The following is a 23,533-nucleotide window of genomic DNA, read 5'->3' as shown; positions in this document are numbered from 1 at the left end:
ATGAATAAACAACTAAAGAGCTCCTGAAAGACTCCATTCAACCTCTCCACCAAACTCTGAGGCAGTCTATTCCATTGTTGGACAGTGCTTGAAGTATAGAAGATCTTCCGAATGCGTAGATGAACTCTCTTTTCTTATAATTTGTTTCTTGTCCTAGTCTCTGGAATAGCAGAAAACAAAATCACTTCATTTTCCACAAGACGCTCCTTCAGATATTTAAAGATTATTATCATATCGCCTCTCAGTCTTTTGGTTTCCAAGTTAAACATTCCCAACTCCTTTAGTCATTCCCCATAAGGCTTGGTTTCCAGAGCTGTATTAATTTTGGTCATTTTTCTCTGGACATGTTCCATCTTGTCAATATCCTTCTTGAATCTCAGACTTGTACAACAGGATTCCAGATGAGATCTGACCAAAGTAGAACAAAGTGTTGTATTGTTTCCCTTAATCTGGACACTATATTGTTGTTAATGCAGCCCAGATTTGTGGTGGCTTTTTGGGTTGCTACATCATACTGTTGACATATGTTTGGCTTTCGGTCTACTAAGAGCCCTAGGTCCTTTTCACACATATGGATTTCAAGCCAAGAATCACCTATCCTATTTTTGTTCATTTCATCTTTCCTACATAGATGTTATAGCTTGCATTTATCCCTTTTAAAACTCATGTTGTTAGCTTTGGCCCAATTCTCCAATCTTTTAAGGTCATTTTGGATTCTGATTCTGTCCTCTGGGGTGTTAGCTATCCCTCCCAGTTTGGTATTATTAGTAAGCATGCCTTCTATTCTATCGTCCAGTTCATGGATAAAGATGTTGGATAGCATTGGGACCAGGACACCCCTGTAGCACCCCACTAGTCACTTCTCTCCAGGATGAGGAAGAGCCATTGGTTAGCTCAGAACCCTTTGGGTTTGGCCTGGCAGCCATTTAGAAATCCTCCAAACAGCCAGCTTTTTAGCTGTGTTGTTGGTGTATTTATTTATTTACTTACAGTTCTTATATTTTGCCCTTCTCACCCCAAAGGAGACTTAGGGCAGATCACAGAACACATATATGGCAAACATTCAATGCTGATTATACAATTACAAGACAGACAACAAATAGAGGTATATTTTAGGCGCTTCCTCATCATTCGGCATTTTTGGGGGGCTGTGTTCAGTTCCGGCCACAGGGGGGTGCTGTCACTCCATCTACTTGTCAAAAAGCTTTCTTTGTTCATAAACTTTGCTCTGAAACTCTGTGCCTAAAATACCTCACCACTTAATGCAGTTCCTATTCATCTACTCACATTGCTATTTTCAATCTGCTAGATTGGCAGGGGAGCTGGGCTGAAAGTCAGGAGCTCACCCTGAACCAGCTTTGAACTGTCAACCTTTTGATTGGCAAGGTTTACTGCAGTTGTAGCTGATGATTAACCTGCTGTGCTGAAGCCGGCCCTTTATATCCTGTAGCCTCATTTTTATCTGACATCACCTTAGAGTCCTGTGAAAGATTCTGCTCTGCCAGAGTCTAAAGAATACCACATGATGGTGATGATGCTTTATTTATATCCTGCCCCCTCTCCCCAAGGGGACTCGAAACGGCTTACAACAGGAAAGACAATATAAATAATAATAAACACAAAACACTTAGTGAGCTGCTGGTCTCTGCACAATCCATAAACTCATTATGACACCATGCTCAGTACTGCAGTAGACCCAACTCTTCAGTACAGAACCTCTGTAAAAGTGGGAAATCAAAAAGCACCATTTTTATTTAAGATAGCACCTTTCTAAGAATCCCTAGGTCTTCCAGTACAACTTTATGGTGAACTTCTGCTGGATGTTGGCCATGCAGTTGCAGTGGAGGACCTACAGATGTCTAGAGAAGTGTTGTCTCTAGGTCCTCTGGCGCAACTCTGTGGTCAACTGACCACAGAATCATGTTGGAGGACATAGTGATTCCAAGAAGAGAAGACATAGCAATCAAATCCATGAATAATCAAATCAGCAAAACACACAAATGTAGAGGATGGATTGTCATATATGTTTCTAGTGTCACTTGTACATTTTGTGACACAACTGTGTCTCTTTTTCCTCACAGGTAAAGGGGAGGAGCAGTCCCTTGCTGCTACTGTTCTCACACTACTGTGCCTTCAAATGGGATCAGGACCTGAAGGGGAGGAGGTGTTTCGCAGCCTCAAGCCTTTACTCATCACTATCCTGACTGACTCCTCGGCCAGCCCAATCGCACGACAAAGTGTGAGTACAGCCTTTTCCTTCTGTCTTGGAAGTGAACCTCAATGTGTGGGAGCACTTGTGGGATGGGATAAAATATTCAAAGTAGTTGCTCAGAATGACCACGCCAATTATTTGCCCTTTCTCTCTCTCTCTCTCTTAGTGTGCCACGGCTCTGGGGATGTGCTGCTATATCGCTGCTGCCGACATGGAGGTAAATAATGCAGAGATTTTGTGAGCTACTAAGCCTAAAAGAAATAACTGTTCTCTAGTACTAAAATTAAGCATGTGAGCAGGGCTGGGGTGTTCTTTATTCTTTAAGGGAATTGAATTTAGGCATTTTCTAGTTCTCTTAAACAACTAAATACCTAATGGCTTCTGTAAAAGGCTCGGTTTTGCTGTCTAGACATGCCTTGAGTAGATGAAATGATGCATATCTAAAAAGATGTGTCACAAACACAAAATATTTGGAAGTTCCATTCTACATAAACCACCACGAACTCCTATAATAAAATAGAATAAATCATATTTACCATGGCACAATTTGTATAACAGATTAATTAGAGACTCTCTTCTGTCTTAATTTCATCCATACTATTCATCGTTCATTTTGTTTTTGTTTCTTTTTTCAGGATCTGGTTTCCTGCCTTGCCTGCCTGGAGGGTATATTTGGTACGTCCTGCAGCACAGATGCCAGCCTCGTGCCCTCCCACCACAGCCCTCTGCTCCAGAACCTGCATTGTAGTGCACTCCAGTCTTGGTCCCTGCTCCTTACCATCTGCCCAAGTACCCAGATCAAGAAGATCCTGGACAAGTAAGCGATCTGTCTTGCCAAGCAGGGTTTCTGGATCATCCTCTACTCACTGTGAGAGGTGATACAAGCCATATATCTAGTGCTTTAATCTAGGCAGCCCACAATTGCCATGGCTCTCTGGCTCTTTGAGAACATAAATAGCCAGGACACTTGAGGTAGGGAAGCAGATTCCTCACAGCATGGACCTTTGAAGGTTTATTTTGTTAAAACTGTCAACCTTCCCTCTACCTCTCTCTTCTCCCCTTCTGCAGTCACTTACCTAAGTTGCCTCTGATGCTGTCCAGTGATAACGTCAACCTTCGGATTGTTGCGGGGGAAACAATTGCACTTCTGTTTGAACTGGCCCGAGATATGGAGGTACAACACTACCCTTCTGATTCTTGTATAAGCATACACACTTTCCATTAATGGCCATTTCTGATTGCTTTGCAGGAACATACCCCATACCACCTACCCACCCCATTATTGTTCAGGGAAAGTATGTCATTGAATGCCACACTTAGATGCTGCTTGGATGCAACAATAGGAAAATTCCTTAGGAAGTTTATCTGAGTAGCCTGTGTGGGACACGGGTTGCTGGGCTGGATGAATATTTGGATTTGAACTAGCAAGAAAGCTCTTACATCCCTTTCCAATAAATTGGAATACTGAGTGGAGTTGTCAAGGTTGTTGTCAAGGTTGTTTTGGGATCATTGTCATCCAGGAACAAGTTGTTCCTGTTCCCCCCCCCCCCCTTCTGCCTTTATTAATTAATTGAGAGATTATAATGGTAATCATTGAGGTCCCCTTTAGCTTGATAATAGTCAAAGACTGCTCTTAAATTACTTCCACTTCTTATTAAATGCCAGCACTGTTCACATTTTGTTGGGTTTTTTTGCAAAAAATCACTCTACCATAGCCAGTCAGTAGATTAAGGATACAAAATATCCTTTTTCCTCGCAGGAGAGAATGCTTCTGGAACATGACCATACAGCCCAAAAAACTCACAGCAACCCAGTAACCAAGTTGGTGTGGATTTCATCAGTTTACTGCATTAGAGGGATCCCCAAGTGGTGCAATGGGTTAAACCCTTGTGCTGGCAAGACTGCTGACTGTAAGGTCGGCGGATTGAATCCGGGGAGCGGGGTGAGCTCCTATCCAGCTTCTCATTCAGGGAAATGAGAGAAACCTCCCACAGGATGGTAAAACATTCGGGCGTTCCCTGGGCGACGTCCTTGCAGATGGCCAATTCTCTCACACCAGAAGCAACTTGCAGTTTCTCAAGTCGCTCCCGACACAGGGGAAAAACTGCATTAGAGAACCTCTGAGTCCGGCATATGTTCTGCTGGGTTAGCTAAAAGGAGAGTGGGAGGCAAATGTGAACAGGAAAGCTTAGAGGCTCGTTCACTTGCCTTTTCAAAAGAATGTGACATGAAAGTAGAAGCTGTAGGGTGACATCTTATCTTCTTTCCTTTGCCACAGGAGGATTTCTTTTATGAAGACACTGACTTGCTGTGCACAAAATTGAAAGCCTTGGCCACAGACAGCAACAAGTACCGAGCCAAGACGGACAGACGCAAGCAACGTTCCATCTTTCGCGATGTGCTACATTTCATTGAGGTGCCCTGCCTGGCTCTTGCTATCCCTGTTCAGTTGTGGAAATGGGTGGATCTTTTCCCCAAGCATCTCTTCAGCACTGAAGTTTATTAAAAGAGACCCAGGGACTCAAGTTTCTGCTTCCGCCACCTCTATTGCTGACTTGTGAAGCAGAGGCTGGGACAGTCAATCCTGAGGAGTGCACAATCTGTGCATGTCTAGGGGAATTACCTGGCCCCGTCACATTTTCCGTATGGATTTACTCTTCCACTGGCCTTTAAAATACACCCCCGAGTGCATTGTAGGTTCAAATGCAGGGACACCTTCATATTCTTAGAACGGGACCCCCTCCCCCATCTCCATATATCACTAAAAATGCATGAGAGTGACTGCTACTGATTCTAAAAGGAGCAAATGCCAAAACTGCTCGGGTCAGCCTTGTCTTTTCATCTCTCAGGATATGATAACCAAGAAGCAGTTCAGATGTCCAGAGCTCTGTGAAACTGGTACCATGACAGAACAAGTGGCACCCACATTGCTTGAGTGGAATCAGAAATGCCCATGCAATGAGTACACTTGCAGTTTCATGGAGTGGTTGCTCTTCCCAAGCATTCAGTGAAGGACAGGGTTGTCTGATGCGTTGCCCTTGTGAATGTTTGGCAAACGAGGCCTTCTGCCCTTTGCTGTGGAGCTTCTAAATGCCTGTTTCCCCTTCTGCAGAATGGGGAGTGCCATGAGGAAACCATCAAGTTTGGATTAGAGTGCATGTATGTGGACAGCTGGGCAAGGAGGAGAATGTACAACGCTTTCAAAGAAGCTCTTGGCTCTGGAGTCAGGCACCATCTGCAGGTAAGAAATGACTGCAGCAGAGGAAGAAATGCTGCACCTGTATATGTGTGAAGCAGGGAGGAGTCTGATGCCCTTCATGGCTGCTGGAAATAGCAACCTCCCAAACTTTTCACTATTCATTTGTTAATGTATATATTTGCTAACCTTTATTCTATGTGTATGTTGTTTTGTCAGTTTGACTTTGGTGTGGGAGTGGTTATAGACATGTGATTGTACTTAGCATGTTCAGACTCAGGACTCCATTTTGTATTCAGTGTCTGCTTACCACCTCATTGGAGGTGGATGTATCTGCTTTAGACCTCAGTGGAGGTCGATGCATGTATGCTTTAGAGACTTTAATAGAGAAGTATGACTTATGGACTTCAGCTATACTTAAAGACTATGGACTATTGATAAATATGATACTCTGTGTACTCAACACACAGAGAAGAAACTACATCCTATTTATAACTGATCTTCAATAAGAAATATGCCTGTCTGGTGAATTAATACAAGTTGTTTATGAGTAAAAAAAAAGATGTTATTTTTCAAAGAAGACTTTGTTTTAATCTCTGAGTGCATATTTTAAACTAAGAGGTTTCAAGGGAGTGTGTATCTTTTGGGCAGCTGCAAATTCCATTTTCAAAGAAACAACCATCTTCTGCTAACCAATTATATTTTTGTAGTGGCATGTCTTTATCCTTGGCAGTTTAAAGACATGTTTCTTCAGTTTAACAGCTGAGTTACCTGTGTGCCATTACATGAATGCTTATGAATGTCACTTGTTCAAAGAGTTGACTACTAAAAAGGTCATGCTGTTCTTGACTAGTGGTTTTCAAAAGGTGGTCTCCACATGTTCATGGAGATTCACATTTGCCAAACGGATGTGACATTGTTTTTACCTTTTCAATAATGTTATGGTGCAGTTATTTCCAATAGGGTATGGAATTTCCAATAATGACACTCTATAGTAACCCTCTCCACCCCCCCACCCCCCCATGCTCTCCAGATGTGTTGAACTATAGCTTCCATTATTCCTCTAGCCAGCATTTTGGCAATTCCAGGCATTTTGGCAAGATCCTTTTATCCATCTGCTTCTATGTATCTCGGAGCCAAGATTCTACCTAAAGGCTGTGTTTTTTTCTGTTGCCTCTAGAACAATGAGTTGCTGCGTGAGATTTTTGACCTTGGCCCCCCACTAGTCCTGGATGCTGCAGCTATTAAGGCCAGCAAGATCTCCCGCTTTGAGAAGGTATGTGGGCAGCTCTGCTAGTATCTCTGTCACATGTTCTATCATGATGTTCTTCTGTGATGCCAGCGGATTGTCTGTCCCTTCCTGGCATTATCACAGACAGTTAAACCACTAGAAAACGGGCTGTGTCCTCACTGGCTCTTCTGATGCTGGAGCGATGCACAGTGGGGGAAAATATGACTCAACACTAAGTTGACCCAAACTAACTACTAGGGCAGAGCTTTTCAAAAGGTGTTTTGTGTTGTATTAATGTGTCAGCTGCAGTTCGTAGGTGTGTCATATGAATGAAGGAAATGAGAAACCTCTGAGTCTATTGTGAAATAAGCAATAAATCATATATTTTTGAAAAATTGAGAAAGGATTTCATGAGATATATTGTGTCCCCATACATTTTGTTACTACAATGTATGTATGTGTCCATATCTCTTATAAGGCATTGTTTGAACCCCTGGTTGGCTAGTAACACTGAATTACTGTGTCGCAAAATGATGCATGTATTAAAAATTGAGTGTCACCAACACATAAAATGTTTGGAAAGCTCTGTTCTAGGTGATATGGGAAGGCCCAATTGCTTTCATGCTCCACGTGTTTATAGTCTAGGAGTTGTCTGCCTGACATCATGCTTGCCTTGGTTGTCACCTTTGCTCTAATTTACAGAACTATTGTGTGCTGGTGTTCTTTCTATAGCTAAGATAAAATAAATGATGAATCCTCAATCCGAATGTTGAAACATCCCAATGTTCCCGGACTGTACCTCCCATCATCCTAGCTAGCACAACCAGTGACCAGATTCTCTTCTGTGGATTATTTCCATTCCTGTGGTCTAATTCTATGAGATCCTATCCAGAATATGGTCCCCTGGGCTGAGAAATATAGTTTTCCCAGTTATTGCCAGTTCAGCTCCAATCAGCCCAGACAATTTTGGAGGCAAGATAGGAGTTACCGTTTGATAGTATATGGAGCTAAGCTAATCCCCATCTGAAGTGTATGCATTACTTGGTACCAAACCTAAGAGAATTTGATCCGGCATGTCTCTTTTTCCTCTGGTTGTTTAAAACATCGTAATCTGAGATTTCCTTTGCAAATGACTCTGTTTTCTCTTGTTTCTCTATTCCCGGCAGCACCTCTACAACTCAGCCGCCTTCAAAGCCCGGACAAAAGCAAGGAGCCGTGTTCGAGACAAGCGAGCTGATGTCCTTTGAAGAGAGTTTGTTGTTTTCTCTTCCTCCTTGTCCTCTTGCCTTCCATACAAGCCAATGAACTATAGACCTGGACCACTGTGAAGTTGTGGATTGGGGGAGAAAGGGGGCACCACCTGGGGCAAACGGGGCCCCATTGCTCTTCCTCATTCAAAAGTCAGACTCGTGCCATGCTCCCTCAGCTCCCCACCACAGTCTGGGGGCTTTTATATATGTACAGAATAATATTTAAAATATCCCGGATGTTTGAATTGTGGGTGGAATGGCAAAGGGCAGGTGCCATTTTTATTTTTTTAACCAAAAAATGTAAGCGAGGTTGAGCTGTGGGGGGAGGGATTCCTCCCACCCACTGCTTTTTTAAGCCAGTGATTTTGTTTCTGTGTGAAGCCTCCCCTCCCTGTCTCCGCTGCTGAATGTATTTTGTGGTTGCTCTTGCAACATTTGCCGTGAAATCAAGGACTGGGACTCCTCCTTGTCCACATCTGCACTAGTGGACTTCCCTGGTAGGAGGTTGGTTTGGGGTAAAGGTCCAGGACGGAGGCAGCGAAGCGGTCCGGCTTTAGATTGGTGCCTTGGGTTCTTCCCCACTGGTGTTGAAGGTATTTTGCCTTGAGATGAATGAAATGTATCTTAGAAATCAGTGTAGTTGATTAAAGACTGGGCTGACAGCATCATGAAGGGAGTTACATTGCTTTTCTGCTTAAGCAGTTGCTATAATTCTTTATTGTCAGTGCCATTGGTTCTCTGCCATGCTCTGACCAGTACCATCTATAGTTCTGTGACTTTTTAACCTTCAGCTTTGCTTCACACTCACACAGACACTTGTTATTTTTTTCCTGGAAAACCACCCTACTGCAGTCACTGAATGAGAAACCAAATAGTGACAACCAATTTCAACTAACATAGCCTGAATCCCATATGTAACATTCTCACACTCTTTCATCCACACACACACACATTAGGGCAAACCTTATTGGCCAGAATGGAAACATGGATTTCTTTTAGTTACACACACCGTGAAATTAATTGAAAGTGTACCTTTCTCCTGATAACCTCGTTCCCTGAAACAGTGGTTTGCGCTTCTCAGCAGGAAAAGTCTGCATTGATAGTTTTTACCTTAACATATAGAAAGATTAGAGGCAATGTGAACAAAAAGTGGAATAACTTATAAAGTCTATTCTTTTACCAGCATCAGTGTGTGAGGTCATGGAGTTTATTGGTGGCAGGAGAAGTTGTGTATCGTAGATGTTTGCCAAGTCAATAGGAGAGTGTCCTGTTGAAGGCCCTGCTGCCAAGTCTGTGTACAGCACCCTTTCTGACTGTGCATCTTCCAGATCCAGCCAGTTTTCACCTGTCTAAACAAGGAACACCTGTTTCCTCATGGAACAAGTTATCTTGAGCAGCCATCCAGAAAACCTCCGAAGAAGAGGCTGTCTGCTCCAGCTTGTATCAAACTACATGGCTATTCCCACCTTTCCACTTGGTTGGCTAGGATTTTCAGCAGATTTCTGATTTTCAAGGGCCACTTGTGAACCATGGCTTGATGCATCAGATCAAAGAATTTGTCTGTACCCTGAGCTGTGGTCAGTACCTAAAGACCAGCTGAAATCGAGTTGAGTCTAGCATGGCATTTTCAGAATCTAAACTATTATTTTAAATTAAATAAAATCTAGTCTTCAAGAATAAAGCCTTGAGTATATAAAGGTGATTTTCTGCTTTTAAAATCCCAGAAATACTGTTATAAATATGGGTCTCTGTGGCTCTGTAAACTGTCAGTCTGCGGTGGCTGTTGCACTGCAGTAGTATTCTACCTCCATAAGTTCTTGACTGTTTTGAGGGGAAATAACTAGGATTCTATATAAAAAGAATGCATCTGTGTAATTTGCATCAGAGTTTAGGCAGATAGTTTAGATAGCTTTTAAATGTCATGTCATAACAAAAAGAATATGTAACCAAATCATATTTTTGGCAGGCCATTTATTCCTTTTCCGATTATTATTATTCCAGTGGTGCAGCGGACTGAAAGGTCAGCAGTTCGAATCCAGGGAGTGGGGCGAGCTCCCGCTGTTAGCCTCAGCTTCTGTCAATCTAACAGTTCGAAATCATGCCAATGCAAGTAGATTAATAAGTACTGCTTCTGCTGGAAGATAACGGTTCTCCATGCAGTCATGCCGGCCATATGGCCTTGCAGGCATCTGTGGACAGTGCCAGCTCTTCATCTTAGAATTGGAGATGAGCACCACCCCCAAAGTCAGACACAACTAGACTTAATGTCAAGGGAAACCTTTATCTTTATCTTATAAAGAAAAAAAACTTTCCCTGATTTGGTTCAAAGCACACTGAAATCCTCTGGGCCCTTTTAGAGAAGAAAACACCTTGGCAAAATAAAACTTTTGGATGCATTTTCAGTCATATCTGCAAAGCTGCCAGAAGAGTATAAAATAAAGCAATAAGGTGGAGTATCCCTTATCCAAAATGGGTGGGTCCATAAGTGTGGTGGATGTTGGAATTTTTGTGTATACATAACAAGATACCTTGAAGATGCGACCCAGGATTAAAACAAAATTGGCTTTATGTTTCATACCCATCTTTTCAACATAGCCTGAAAGTAATTTTCCGCACAATATGATTTTGTTGGTGAAACAAAGTTTGTATGCAGTGAGCATCAGAAAGCAAATGTGTCACAAACTCAGCCATGTATGTAGACAATTTTGTGATGTTTTGGATTGGGCTACTCAATTGTTATTGAACAAGAAAAAGGTGTTAATTAAATCTTTCAAAATAGTGTAGGAATACAAACATTCTCTGAGAAACCGATGAGAGGCTGCTGCACAGATAATCCCTTCCTCCTTTATGTCTCAGTAGGATTTCTGAATGACTTTCCCTTTCCATCCTTTGGCAGCCTCCGTGCTCCAGGCATTACATCCACCAGGGTGCAAGGACCTCAGCAAGACTTTCCAATGATTCTAGAGAAGCATTTTTCTTTACCATAAGGCAGTTGCCTAGTCCAAACCACCACATGTCCATATTAACAATATGTCAAGGAATGAGTCCCCCCCACCCCCCAAGCTTCTCTCCTTTAAGAATGGTAGCAGGGTGAGAGGAGCAACTACCTTGCTCAAGTTTGAACCTCAAGTTCACTGTTATTGAGCTGCTGCCATAGCTGTATGCTCACTGCTCTCATTTGCCGGATGGCCTCCTCTTGTGACTCCAGCCACTGGGCAAGGACCCGGAGGGACTCACGCTGTAGGACTGTAGAGGGAGAAGAAGGCACTGTGTGATCAAAATGCAGTGAACCTTGTTAAGAAAATGAGAACTTGGAACAAAGGCACCCCAGAATCATGTGCCTGCAAATCTTAGCTCCTGGCATGCCCTAGTCCAAGAGGATTGGATGTATAAGGCACTGCTTGAAGATTTGAATTTGGGAGGCTGAATTAAGAATCTGCTGGAGAGACACGCTTGATGCAGCTGCGAGCAGTCTCCAGTGTGACTCTGGTGGCATCATGAGCAGACAGAGCTCAGTGCAACTGATCTGTTGAGTGTCATCTGAGCTTTCCTGCTTTTTCTCTTTTGTCCCATCTAGAAACGATTCCTAATTGCTCGCTTTGTGTCTCATCCTTTGGTACCCAACATTCATGAGTGGACACAATTTTCTTGTGTATTTTCCACTACTTAATTCAAAGTGTCCAAAGCATTTTACATACAGAGGGTGATTAAGATAACAGTCTGGGTACTGTAATATAATACCAATAGCCAGACTGCACTAGCAGAGGGCTGAGAGACACCAGAACTGGGCACTTGCCAGAGAGCTTGTTTGGATAAGGAATGCTTAGTGCTAGGCCTCAGGCTTCAGCATGAGCTTCCAGTTACTATGTCACATAGATATCTTTGATAGTCTGACCTGTGAATTTACATCTGTGGGCTTTATATCTCACACTACAGTCTGCCCTCCATATTCACTGGGATTGGGAGTGTAGGGCTCCCACTAAAGTGGTAAAAACAGAAAGGAAACACTTTTTTACCTGAGAGAACAACTCCTAATAAATCTCTAGGTCCTCTGTGGTCAGTGTTCTTTGGAAGTTGACCATTTGGTCAGGCTGGAGGACCTAGAGATAACGGGTTAATCAAATCTGCAAAAGTTAAACCAAATGTAGAGGGCTTACTGTATATCTAGGTAAAATATATCTTTACATGTTCACATCTGAAAGTTTCTCTAGAAGAAGAAGGATAAAAACTTCAAAGGATAGAAGGAATCTGGCTAGACTAGGCATGGGCAATTTCTTTTAACTTGGGGGCCACATGGTGGGCTGGAGTGGATTTGGTGGGCCAGGAGGGAGAGGGTGCTTCCCAAGCCCCCTCCCTCCCCTTTCCTCTTCTCTTTTAGCAGCAGAAAGTGACGGAAAGACAGGAAACGTTTGGATCTAACTAGGGTTGGCTTTTGTCAGGATGAGATGATGGACGGGAGAGAAAAAGTGTGTCCATTAGACCCCATATTGCCTATTCCTGACATAGAATCCTACAGTTGGAAGAGACCCCCAAGGGCTATCCAGTCCAAACCCCAGCCATGAAAGAAAGCACAATCAAAGCACTCTTGATAGACAGCCTCTGCAGAAAAGCCTCCAGAGAAGAATACTCCACCACACTCCCAGGCAGCCTGTGCCACTCTCCAACAGTTCTTACTCTCAGGAAGTTCTTCCTAATCTCAATCAAATCTCCCCCTGCCATTTCAACCCATTGCTCCCTTGTGCCCTGGTCTCTGGATCAGCAGAAAGCCAGTTTTCCCACTTCCTCCTCCTCTATGAAACACACTTTTACACCTTGAAATATGGTTCTCGTGTCCCCTCTCTACCTTCTCTTTCCCTAGCTAAACACCCCCCAGGAGGAAAGGAGAAAGGAAAAGGATAAGGAAAGGAGGGAAGAGGGAAGGAAGGATGAAAGTCTGGAAGGAAGGGAGGGAAGGAGAAAAAGAAGGAAAGACAAAAGGGAAGGAAGGAAGGATGAAAGGGTAGGTGGTAAGGAAGGGAGGGAAGGAGGGAGGAAGGAAAGAGAAGGAAGGATAGAATGGTAGAGAAGAGGATCTGAGAAAAGAGCCTAAAGGGCCGCATCCGACCCCTGGACCTGGGTTTGCCTATACCTGAGTTAGACTGACTCAGAACTGTGGTAAGATAGATATGTTATGAGTTTGTAAGTGTGCTCATTCGGATGGTAAAATGCTACCTGTATGTGGCAGTTTCTTTCTGCAGGATCACTGAGTGGACTCCTCAATTTTGTAGCAACAAAACCTTATGTTAGACCACATGGTCTTCATGCTAGGATTGCTCAGTCCATAAAGTGTTTGTGCCCCACTCAGATGTTCCCAGAAGTCCCCATCCCATCATCCAGGATCCCTTGATGGGCTTTCTACCATTTTTTTCCTCAAGAGCAGCCAGCCAAGCCTTACCACTTAGATAAACAGCCAGCGTGGCCAGACCAAGGCTGGCCACTACAAGGACTCCAAGGAGGACAAAGAAGCCTGTGGGGCAAAATGTGAAGCCGAAACAAGGGCAGCAGGTGAAAGCGTGTAAGATGTTGAAATCCGGGACTGGTAGAAATCCTGTGTCCTCTTCATTTGGGAAGGTGAAATGCTTGGAGGAAGTAGCACTATGTGGAGTCTGTGGGGTGTTGGGTTGAGACCATCGGCTTTCTGAAAGAAAGTGAGAAAGAGCAGAATGCATAGGGACAATTAAACAGGTCCTGTGTACACAAATGGCTCCTTAGTATCACCCCACGGCCATTTTAGTCCTGCTTTCAGAATGGAAACCACTGTGGTTAGCTCTGTGAGTCTTTATTGCAACATATAGCACTAGAGCTGCTTATGACCTGATTAAGGATATTGGTGAGCACATACCTTCCCCGACCTTAGCACCTTCGTGCCTGCTGGACGCATAGTGCAGATCACTAATGGATTCCACTGCATGCAAGTTGATCTCCGCCATATCATTATCGCTGACCTCAAGGAGTTCTCTATCTGAGGACGTGGCATCCTTCAACATGGGATCTATCCAGAAAATGACAATTTGAGGAGATAAGAGATAATTATCTGATTGGAACTTGGAAATTATTTTAATCAAGGTAAACCAGGCATAAGAGTTGGGTCTTGGTCCACAACAGCCTAAAGATCACCTTGATTAGCATCCTTTGTCTCTCCCTTGCCTTCAGCCTGTGAACCAAACTGTTTCCCACTGCAGCCCATGGAATCCATTATCTCATTGGTTACCATCTATAAAACTGGAAAAGGGAAAATGTGACCCTTGCAGTGCACTACTTTTTCCAATTAATCATCCCATTTGTTATCATTCAGACTCGTAGAGTGTTATTTAACATTCTAGACACAGCGGACTCCGAATGCAGACTTGAAATAAGATTTGCTCAAGAATACAAGTCAAGCAACCCTTATCTGGAATTGTGAAATACTCCTAAATCATCCACATGAATGGCAAATAAAGTGACACATTTGCTTTGTTATGATTCAACGTACACAAACTATTTCATGCTCAAAATTATCCTAAATATTGCATATGTTTATAAAGTATATATGAAACAAATGAGACAGAGGTCCAGTCTCCAAGATATTTCATTGTGCAAATATAGAGATTCCAAAATTTGAAAAAACCCAAAACATCTCTTGCTGCATAAGAACATTACAGGTTAGAGATGCTCAACCTGTAATAAATAATCTCTAGCATGAAGAAAACATGGGTCTTCATTTGAGGGGGGGGGGGCACTCATTAATATGCTTAATTTGTAATGAGAGTCATGCGTCTGCTAAACTTCTATATAGATAATGCTGTTGTATGTCAACCTAATAAGTTTCCATTGTTTTGTACAAAAAGCAAAATTTTGGGAAATTTCCTTTAGGTTGGATGATTTTGGGAGCTCTGTCTTAAACCCTGCATTGGAGGAGTGTTCTCTGTTTAGGAGGATTGTGAAAGAAGGTCCAAATTCTGTCCACTAGTCCACTAGCCCATCAGTATTTTAAGTCTTCATCACAATATTGGGTTGTTGTGTGTTTTCCATGCTGTATGGCCATGTTCCAGAAGTATTCTCTCCTGATGTTTCACCTGCATTTATGGCAGGTATCCTCACAACCCTCTGAGTATGCCTGCCATAGATGCAGGTGAAATGTCAGGAGAGAACGCTTCTGGAACATGGCCATACAGCACGGAAAACATACCACAAGACAGTGATTCCGGCCATGAAACCCATCACAATATTGTTTGACAAGTGACCCAATGGTGATAGCAGCTTCCCCATTGCCCCTATCTTCTGTGGCAAAAGACAATTCACAGATTTGGACTGGGAGAGGATGACCAAGACAATAATATAACCTGGATCTTGTGACCCAGAAGTTTTCTCCCACTACTGATCTCCTAAAGCCACTTGGCGTCAACAGTTCAGATTCTGCCTGGTAAGAGGCTACGCAAAGCATAGCTTCCCAGTGATCTGTCCCTCTTGCCCCCATTTGAACTGTTTAGCAAAAGTGTCTCTTTAGCAGGGCAGGAATCCTGGGCCAGGTTCAGTCTGTCATCCAAGCAGTTCCGTGTTGTTATAACTGCTGGCCTTTCCCCAGGTTTTGATGGCAAAGGCTTTGTTGTCAAGACGCATAAGAAATGCAGGGAAAGTGGTGGTGATGATTATGATGGTGATGCTATTATTGTTATTGTTATTTGTACCTTGCTTTCCCCCAGGATTGGGACCAAAAGTAGCCCGCAAACTTAAAAACTATACAATTTAATAACTCTCAAAATATAAATATTTAAACAGCTATATGGCGATGGCTGTTCTGCTGCCATTCCTGACTCCCACTACCAAGTTTGCACTTTCACTTCATGTTATTAGATTTCCCATTGTCAAGCTCTTTAACTGTGACACATGTAAAAATTCAGGAGGTGTGCATTTTCCTATAGAGAGAGAGGGTCGAAGCTCCACCAGCTGAACTTGTGCTTGTTCTACAGTTGTTAAAAGAGCGGCATCCTGTCACTGCCGCCCCCAAGCTGGGAACCCTATGCTTCAGTAGGAATGCTCTCATGATTAGAAAAGTGTTGCTACGGAGCTCTTGATTCAAATAGCAGATGCCTTGGGATCATATTTTTTCAAGGGCACAAAGGACACAGTCATCGTAATAACACTTTGAGGAACTGTGAAGCATGTTTAGAAATCATTTGTGCAGGGGTGTCATCTTTTTACAAGCAGGATCACATTGCCTTTCCTACATAATGGATAGTCACTGTATACCTCTCTAACTATACGATAAGTCCCGGCATTTCTTGCCATAGTCTTTCTGACCAGGGCTGATGAAAGTGCAGTTCAACAAGAGCTGGAGGGTCACATAAATTCCCACTCAATCTCTATGATAAGCATTCATCATGGGACTACAATGCTTCTGAAACATGGCCATACAGCCCGCAAAACTCACAGCAACCCAGTGATTCTGGCCATGAAAGCCTTCGACAACACATTCGTCAGGTAATCTCACTTTCTCTATGAGTGAAATATCTCTTTTAATTATATTTGCCTCCTGTCTGCAGAAAGCACAATACATGTTTATACAGCACTGCATGTTTACTGAAAGATCTACAGAGGTTAATAGAGTTTTAATCAGGCTTTTTAAAAAAGGAAAAAATGGATTCCCTATTTTTAGAGGTGTTGAAAAGGTGAAAGGCGATCCTTCTCGTGCCCGTGTTTAAAGAAGAGTGTAATCAATTATAATAAATGAGCTAGGCTTATCAGCAAAGAGCACATAACTCTGTGAACTGATCTCTGTGTTTGGGACATACAGCCATTAGTAAAATTAGCCCAAGTCATTGTAACAACTGGGCCGAGGCAAGAAAACCGTACTCAAATAGTCTCGTCATAAGAAAGCTGAATTGCATCTCTTGGTCTTGCCCACAAGGTAACATGCAACATTCATGCATTGAAGGTAGACGGAACAGAGGACAAAGCTGTGTTATGTTTAGCTGTCTTTGTGTAAATAATAAGAATAATAATAATATAAATCACACAGTCCTAGACACTTGGGAAGTGTTCAACGTGTGATCCAATACAACAGCTGGCAGAGTGATCTTGTTTGCTGTGGACGTATCTTGTTGGTTTTAAATAATAATAGTAGTAGTAGTACTGACAGTAATAATATTAGTACTAAAGTAAAACTTTATTCCTATATCCCGCCACCCTCTCCCCAAAGGGACTCGAGGCGGCTTACACAAGCCACAAAATGCCTAAAACAAGACATGACATAAAACACAATATAAAATACAATTGAATAAAACATATGAACATGTAACAACATAAAACTCAGAATAAAACAGCGCACTTCTGCCAGTGGCGATAGCTTATGTAAACATGGCCAGGCTGTAAACAATAGGGCCAGGGAATGGGAAAAGTAGAGGGCTGTAATCATGGGACGAGGGCATGGGATAAAGTGCAAGGCTGCATAACAAAAGCATCATAATAAAATACTCTATGGAATTAGCATCCACAATTGTGCTTAAGTCCCAGTGGAGTGTTTACGTGTAAGGCAGAGGACTGCAGCCAGTCCTCCGTATCCATGGATTCTGTATCCACAGATTCAACCATCAATCACTTGAATTTTTTTAAATTCCCAAAAGCAAATCTTGATTTTGTCATTTATGTAGTCATGGGATGTGTACATCTATGGATTTTGCTATCCATGGGGGTGTCTGGGATACTGCAGATACCAAGAGTCCACTGTATTTATCACTTTGTAAATGAGAACTGCAGAAGTGGATCTGGTACTGCGCCTGACATGGGCTGGGAGGCAATGTCATCTCCCCTTCCCACTCACCCACCCACCCTCCCCCTTGGATTCTTGGACATTTACTATCCTAAACATGACTTTGTGTTTAAGGATGCTTCCAAAGATGTTTTAATGCAATTGTCCCTCCTCCATTCTAAAATTTTAGGGCAGTCTAAGTGGTGGGGCAAATCCATTCAATTCTTCCACTTGGTTCCAAAAAAACAGAGAGAGACTTGTTAAGATGGGAAACAATCTTCTTGGTGGCATTATGCTAAAGTAACAACCTTTTAGGCTATTTATTGTAATAAATACCTTAAACAAGTCTGTTTGTGGAACTTTGCACTTTATAGAAGCCAAATTGAGTTAAATCTTTTATTATGTGATTTTTTTTAGTCCTGTTGTTTCAATGGGATATATGCAGAATATTCATTGGGATAGTGTCTCAACTACACTACATGGGACTACAATGGGGAACACATTTAAATAATATTCTCATGTATTTGAATTTTTTTGGTAAAATCTTTGAATGGAGAAAGCTGGATGTAAGGACGGAAAGGTATAATCTAGCCTGTTCTTTTCACTCTCATGCGCATTGAATCATATGAACCAGTGGAATTTGAAATGGTTCAGTCATCTCAGTGAAAGCTGGGCTCCCATTGCATGTAATATATCAAAAACAGTTTTCTGGCCTTCTGGAACATTGCATTTGTTTAGCCTTAAAGCATCAATTAACTTATGTTCAAAAATAAGGGTGCAATTAGAATAATTGATCCATGTTGTCTCAATGTTTACCTCCCACCCCCAATCAACTTAAAGGTAAAGGTTTTCCCCTGACATTGTCCAGTCATGTCCGACTCTGAGGGTTGGTGCTCATCTCCATTTCTAAGCTGAAGAGCTGGCGTTGTCCAAGGTCATGAGGCCGGCATGACTGCATGGAGCACCATTCCCTTTCCGATGGAATGGTACCGATTGATCTATTCACATTTGCATGCTTTTGAACTGCTGGGTTGGCAGAAGCTGGGTCTGACAGTGGGATCTCATGCCATTTCCAGGATTCAAACCTGCAACCTTTTGGTTGGCAAGTTCAGCAGCTCAGTGGTTCAACCCACTCAGCTACCAGGGGCTCCAATCAACTTACATGCCAATAAAAATCTTGATGGTTGTTTGAGATTTGAATGAAGAGGTGAATTTTCTTCTGCTCTCACATAGTCAAGCTCCACAAGAGGTAGGCTGCTCTCAGCAGTATTCACCCTGTAATCCCAACATGGTATACTTGCCTTGGAAATCCCAGGTTCAAATCCCTATTCAGGCAAGAATGAGAGTCACTTGACAAATTTGGACCAATTACTCTCTCTGTCTCTCTCTCAGCCTAACCTACCTCACAGGATTGGTGTGAGAATAACAAGTGGTGTATGCTCCCTTTGAAGCTCAAGTGGCAAATCAATGAATGAAATGACTTAATTATATAACTCATCATCTTCACTGGAATAATGGTCTGAAGTGGAATCTTGTACTAAAAAGTAGAGTGTGACCATTTTCCTCATCCTTTTTTTTTTCATCATTCTATTTCTCTATAATCCAATGAGGCACACAATTTGCATCTAACCAGTAAAACACTTTTTTTAAAAAATTAAAAAAGGCAAATAAATATAGAGTCTGGTGGATATGCAGGGAATAGCAACAGAATGTATGAGTCATTTGTTCAAGCAGAAGTTCCTGTTTGTTGTGCCTGGGACATTTGTTCAAGAATGACATTCTCTTTAAAAAGCCGTGTTGATGCCAATATTTCAGCCACAATTTGGTAGTGTGTAAGGAAGAAAAAAAGAAAGATAATCCATAACAAAGGGATCTGTCATCATGCTGTTGTGAATGGAAACTAAATTTGACAGTCACATTTTTGGAACTGGAATTGCAGCTAGTAAACCAATCCTAATTTCTACGAGTATCAACTTGGTAGTGGGAGGGACAGCTACTCCATGCCTCAAATGCAAGTTGAAAGAAAAGCCTGAACTATGATCCTAAATGGTATGTTCTGTATGTATTTACTGCGGCAGGAATGGAGAACAGGTGGCTGTCCACATGTTATTAGACCACAGATCCCATCCCTCACCACTGGCTACAACACCAGGGGAAATGGGACTGTGGGAATGGGCTTTCCCACATTTCAGTTAGCCACCAAATGTCTGAATCAGGAGGTGGGGATTCCAGTGACTGGCTTGTACCTGACTGCTTTCTGTGTTTGGACTGAAGACGTGGGAGTGACTAATCTGTACTGGAGAGAGGAAGTCAGAGTGTGTGCCTCAGTCCAATTCATTAACAGATAGTCATTTTTGTCTAATTCTAACTCGTTTGAAGTTGCTCTGCATCAGCAGGGCTCATTGCAATCTCTGCCTGGAACATTTCAGCACTGTACCAACTAAAGCTGCAAACCAGGACACATTTTCTTAGAGGAACTTAATTCTGTACCATGTCTTTAACAGCCATGTATTCATCTTAACTACCAACATAATATTTTGCGGGAGAACATGCAGATCAAGAATAGGGCTCCATAGTGACCTACAAACCCACTGCCAAGACACTAGACTTGGAGAACCATCATCCTCGGGTTACAAGAGATTGCCTAGTATAGCACTTTGATTGTCATGATTCCATCCTATGGAGTCCTCGAGTTGTAATTTGGTGAAGTGTGTATACTAAGAGCCAGTGTGCTGCTGTGGTTTGAGTTGGACTAGGATACTGGGAGGGTTTGAATCCTCATTTAACCATGGAAATCTTCCAAGTGATCCTTGGAAGTCATGCTCTCTCAGCCTCAGTAGAAAGTAATGGAAAACTCTTTCTGAACAAATTCTGCCAAGAAGCTCACATTATATGGCTGCCTGAAGTCAGAAATGATTTCAAGGCAAACAACAACAACAACACTGATGTGTATATAATTTTCAGTCCTATGGGCTTAAAGGCACCAGTTCCCTTCTCATCTTGGATGCTAAGCAGGGTCAGCCCTGGTTAGTACTTGGATGGGAGACTGCCAATGAATATCTGGTGTCATAAGATATCTTTCAGAGGAAGGAAATGGCAAAATCACCTCTTGAGTATTCCTATGAAATGATGGGGTCGCCATAAGTCAACAGGGAACTTGAAGCCTCAGACACAGTAGAGGGATATCCAGTGGTGCTGTCTATCAGAGAATTCATATTCTCCCACCAAGCTACAAAGCTCAAGTCTGTGCAACACAGAGCCATCACAGTTAGAGGTATCAAAATACTATAATTTGCATGGTGGAAATGCACTAAGATGCAGTACAGCCCATGTACCACATCAAGGGTAAGTCAGCTCAATCACATCTCTTCTTCCAGGCTTTTTTGTGCCCTTTGATCATTGTTAGATGAGTAAGGTCCCATAATGAGAAATGGATCTACCTCCACCCATCTGGAGTTGTAGTAGACTGAATTGTTCTATTCCAGATCTATCATCTAACACTTGATGGAGGTCCCATGTCTTTATGGTTGGGACTCCATCATAAATACTCATGCTATCTCTTCTCAGCCCAGTTCCCCAGGGCAGACCATACCTTCTGCAATCTCAGTGGACATCCCTCTAGCCAGACTCCTCTTCTGATGATTGTTCTTCCAGAGGCAACTCAAGAAGAAAGGGATAACAAGTGCATGGAAGAAGCAGTGAGGGGGTGATCCGGGTCCCCTTGGAATGGAGAGGGAAGTAAACACAGGCTCCTGCCTATCACATCAGCTGCTCAGGCTTAAAATAGGACTAGGAGGTGACTAAGGAGGAGCTATAGATAGAGACAGAATAGAAGGGGGGATGGAGAGGGTTTGGCATGAACTATATTAGGCTGGAGCACAGCAAGTAAGCTGGGGGATGGAGAGAGACATAACTACAGGCGGGAGTTAAGAATGGGGATGGAGGAGACTTTCTGGGAGGGAGGGTCATAAAGTGGCAAATTCAAGGGTACGGACAGGGACTGTGGTAACAACCTCCATGCCATTTCCACATACTGCACAATGTGTTCTGAGCCTCTTAAATTAAGCTGTTGTCTTGGGTGTGATGTTAGTGGGTGAGCCTGAGCCATGGCTAATTTTGAAAAAAGATTTAACTGCTATTTCAGCTATACATGGAAGAGGGAGAAGGGGATGCCATCTTGTCCTTCTTCTCAAGTCAAACTAATGCCAGAAAAATGATCTTCAATTTTTCCCTTGTTTTGGATTAACACATTTGCTCTTCCCCCCACCCATTATAATGCATCTCTCATCTATTAAATACTACATTTACTCGAATCTAACACTCACCTTTTTTTTAGCTAAATGACGTCTTCATTTAGCAAATTAGTGCACATTAGATTCACACCATACAGTCATGTTAGTGTTAAGCCAAAGCCAAAGGGGAAGCTGCTTCAGGAGCCGCACCTGGAGCTCCTCATTTAATTGCCATGGCTCAAGGCTGTGCAGTCCTGGGATTTATAGTTTGGTGAGGCCTTAGCATTCTTTGGCCGAGAAGGCTCAAGGTCTTGTCAAAATACTTCCCCCGTGATTCCATAATATTGAACTAAAACAGTTGAAGAGCATTCATTCCACAGCATACATGTATTCCAATGTTTTCCTTTTCTGTTGCTGGAAGCTTTGGTGCTTAAACACTTTTGTTTTTGAAGAAGGACTCCTAAGCAAACAGTGACTGCAATGCACACTTTTTTTGGCCAATTGACCTTTTGCCGCTACACATTACGTTTGGCGGCATTGATTCAATGGCACATTACACTCGGGTAAATACAGGTAATCATCATATTTTGTTGACTATGATATGAAGTGTGGAAGAAGACGGAAGCACAGAGCAATAGCAGGATAATCTATTGTAAACGCATTAGTTACTTGACCTCTCTACAGTAAACAGTCTGTCATTTGTCAGTTAATGATCTCTATTCAGATAAATTCATGTGGTCACATGCAAACCTTTTGTGTAGTTGTTCAGACATAATCAGGAAATGAGTTTTAAATGAGTGGTTACGAACATTAAGTTGGGCTTGCTCCCAAATCAAGCACACCTTCTGAATACCTTTGCTACAGCTCAGAAGGTACACGCTATCAGTACTACAGAAGCATTGGAGTTGTCAAATGTACCTTTATTTTTCCAGACATGTATTACTAGACTTGAAACACACATAAGACCCCAGCTCCATGTAGTTGAGTACAGGAAGGTAACTTATACTAGGTCATATTATTTATCCATCTAGCCCAGAAATTCCCTAATGTTGCTGGCATGATTATCCAGGGGGGTCCAGCAGAGATCTTGTTCATCATCTGCTATCTGATATTGCTATCTGGATGTGCAAGGATTTGACCTGAGATCCTTCACATGGAAAGCATGCAACCTACTACTGAGGATGGTGTGCACATATCTAAAGGGAAGCATTTATCTATGAAAATATTGACTAGCAACTGTAATTATTTCCACTGCAAATGCATAATGCAGTACAGTATAATCCCTGAATCTGAGGATCTACCCACATCTGACATATATGTGTGTGTGTGTGTGTGTGTGTGTGTGTGTGTGTGTGTATTCAAGGTCCTCCAGGCAATTCTGTAGTATTCTTCTGCTGGAGGTTTACCACAGAGTAATGCTGAAGGACCTAGCTATGCCTAGAGAGGTGGCATTTCCTAGATCCTCCAGCATGACTCTCTGGCATTTCCTAGATCCTCCAGCATGACTTTACAGTATCCTTTTATCCGAAGTCATTCATTCAATAGAGTTCACTTTTACCTTGGTTTCACATATTCATACAAAGTCTTGGAACATATTCCTCATAGACACGGAGGCCATATTGTATAGTTGGGTATGTGTCTGCTAT

The 23,533-nt window shown here is 42.4% G+C and overlaps 2 protein-coding genes across 2 annotated transcripts in view; one reads left to right on the top strand and one right to left on the bottom strand.

The window, feature by feature from the left end:
* Positions 1-8,554, top strand: part of IFRD2 (interferon related developmental regulator 2) — a 31,925-nt gene extending 23,371 nt beyond the window's left edge. The window contains exons 5-12 of the mRNA XM_060765767.2: positions 2,082-2,239; positions 2,379-2,429; positions 2,848-3,029; positions 3,281-3,386; positions 4,491-4,628; positions 5,325-5,453; positions 6,589-6,684; positions 7,806-8,554. Coding sequence (XP_060621750.1) covers positions 2,082-2,239; positions 2,379-2,429; positions 2,848-3,029; positions 3,281-3,386; positions 4,491-4,628; positions 5,325-5,453; positions 6,589-6,684; positions 7,806-7,886 — 941 coding nt within the window. The 3' untranslated portion in view covers positions 7,887-8,554. The remainder of the gene's footprint in view (positions 1-2,081; positions 2,240-2,378; positions 2,430-2,847; positions 3,030-3,280; positions 3,387-4,490; positions 4,629-5,324; positions 5,454-6,588; positions 6,685-7,805) is intronic.
* A 1,289-nt stretch (positions 8,555-9,843) lies between these two features.
* LSMEM2 (leucine rich single-pass membrane protein 2) lies at positions 9,844-21,405 on the bottom strand. Its single transcript, XM_060759882.2, has 4 exons — positions 21,248-21,405; positions 13,771-13,920; positions 13,324-13,566; positions 9,844-11,135 (listed from the first exon to the last, which is right to left on the bottom strand). Exons 1-4 carry the CDS (start codon positions 21,267-21,269, stop codon positions 11,002-11,004), a joined length of 549 nt encoding a protein of 182 aa, XP_060615865.2. The 5' UTR covers positions 21,270-21,405; the 3' UTR covers positions 9,844-11,001.
* Between the last annotated feature and the right edge of the window lie 2,128 nt (positions 21,406-23,533).

The sequence above is a fragment of the Anolis sagrei genome, chromosome 2, assembly GCF_037176765.1.
Source record: "Anolis sagrei isolate rAnoSag1 chromosome 2, rAnoSag1.mat, whole genome shotgun sequence".
Lineage (NCBI taxonomy): Eukaryota > Metazoa > Chordata > Lepidosauria > Squamata > Dactyloidae > Anolis > Anolis sagrei.
Note: the sequence above shows the minus strand (reverse complement) of the source record. Positions and strands in the feature narration are given on the sequence as shown.

Coding starts and splice junctions, on each gene's coding strand:
- LSMEM2 (XM_060759882.2), bottom strand. CDS start 21,269: ATGTCCACTGAGATTGCAGAAG. Junction 13,921..21,247: donor GTCCACTGAGATTGCAGAAG/GTATGGTCTGCC, acceptor TTTTCTGGATAG/ATCCCATGTTGAAGGATGCC. Junction 13,567..13,770: donor AGGTGCTAAGGTCGGGGAAG/GTATGTGCTCAC, acceptor ACTTTCTTTCAG/AAAGCCGATGGTCTCAACCC.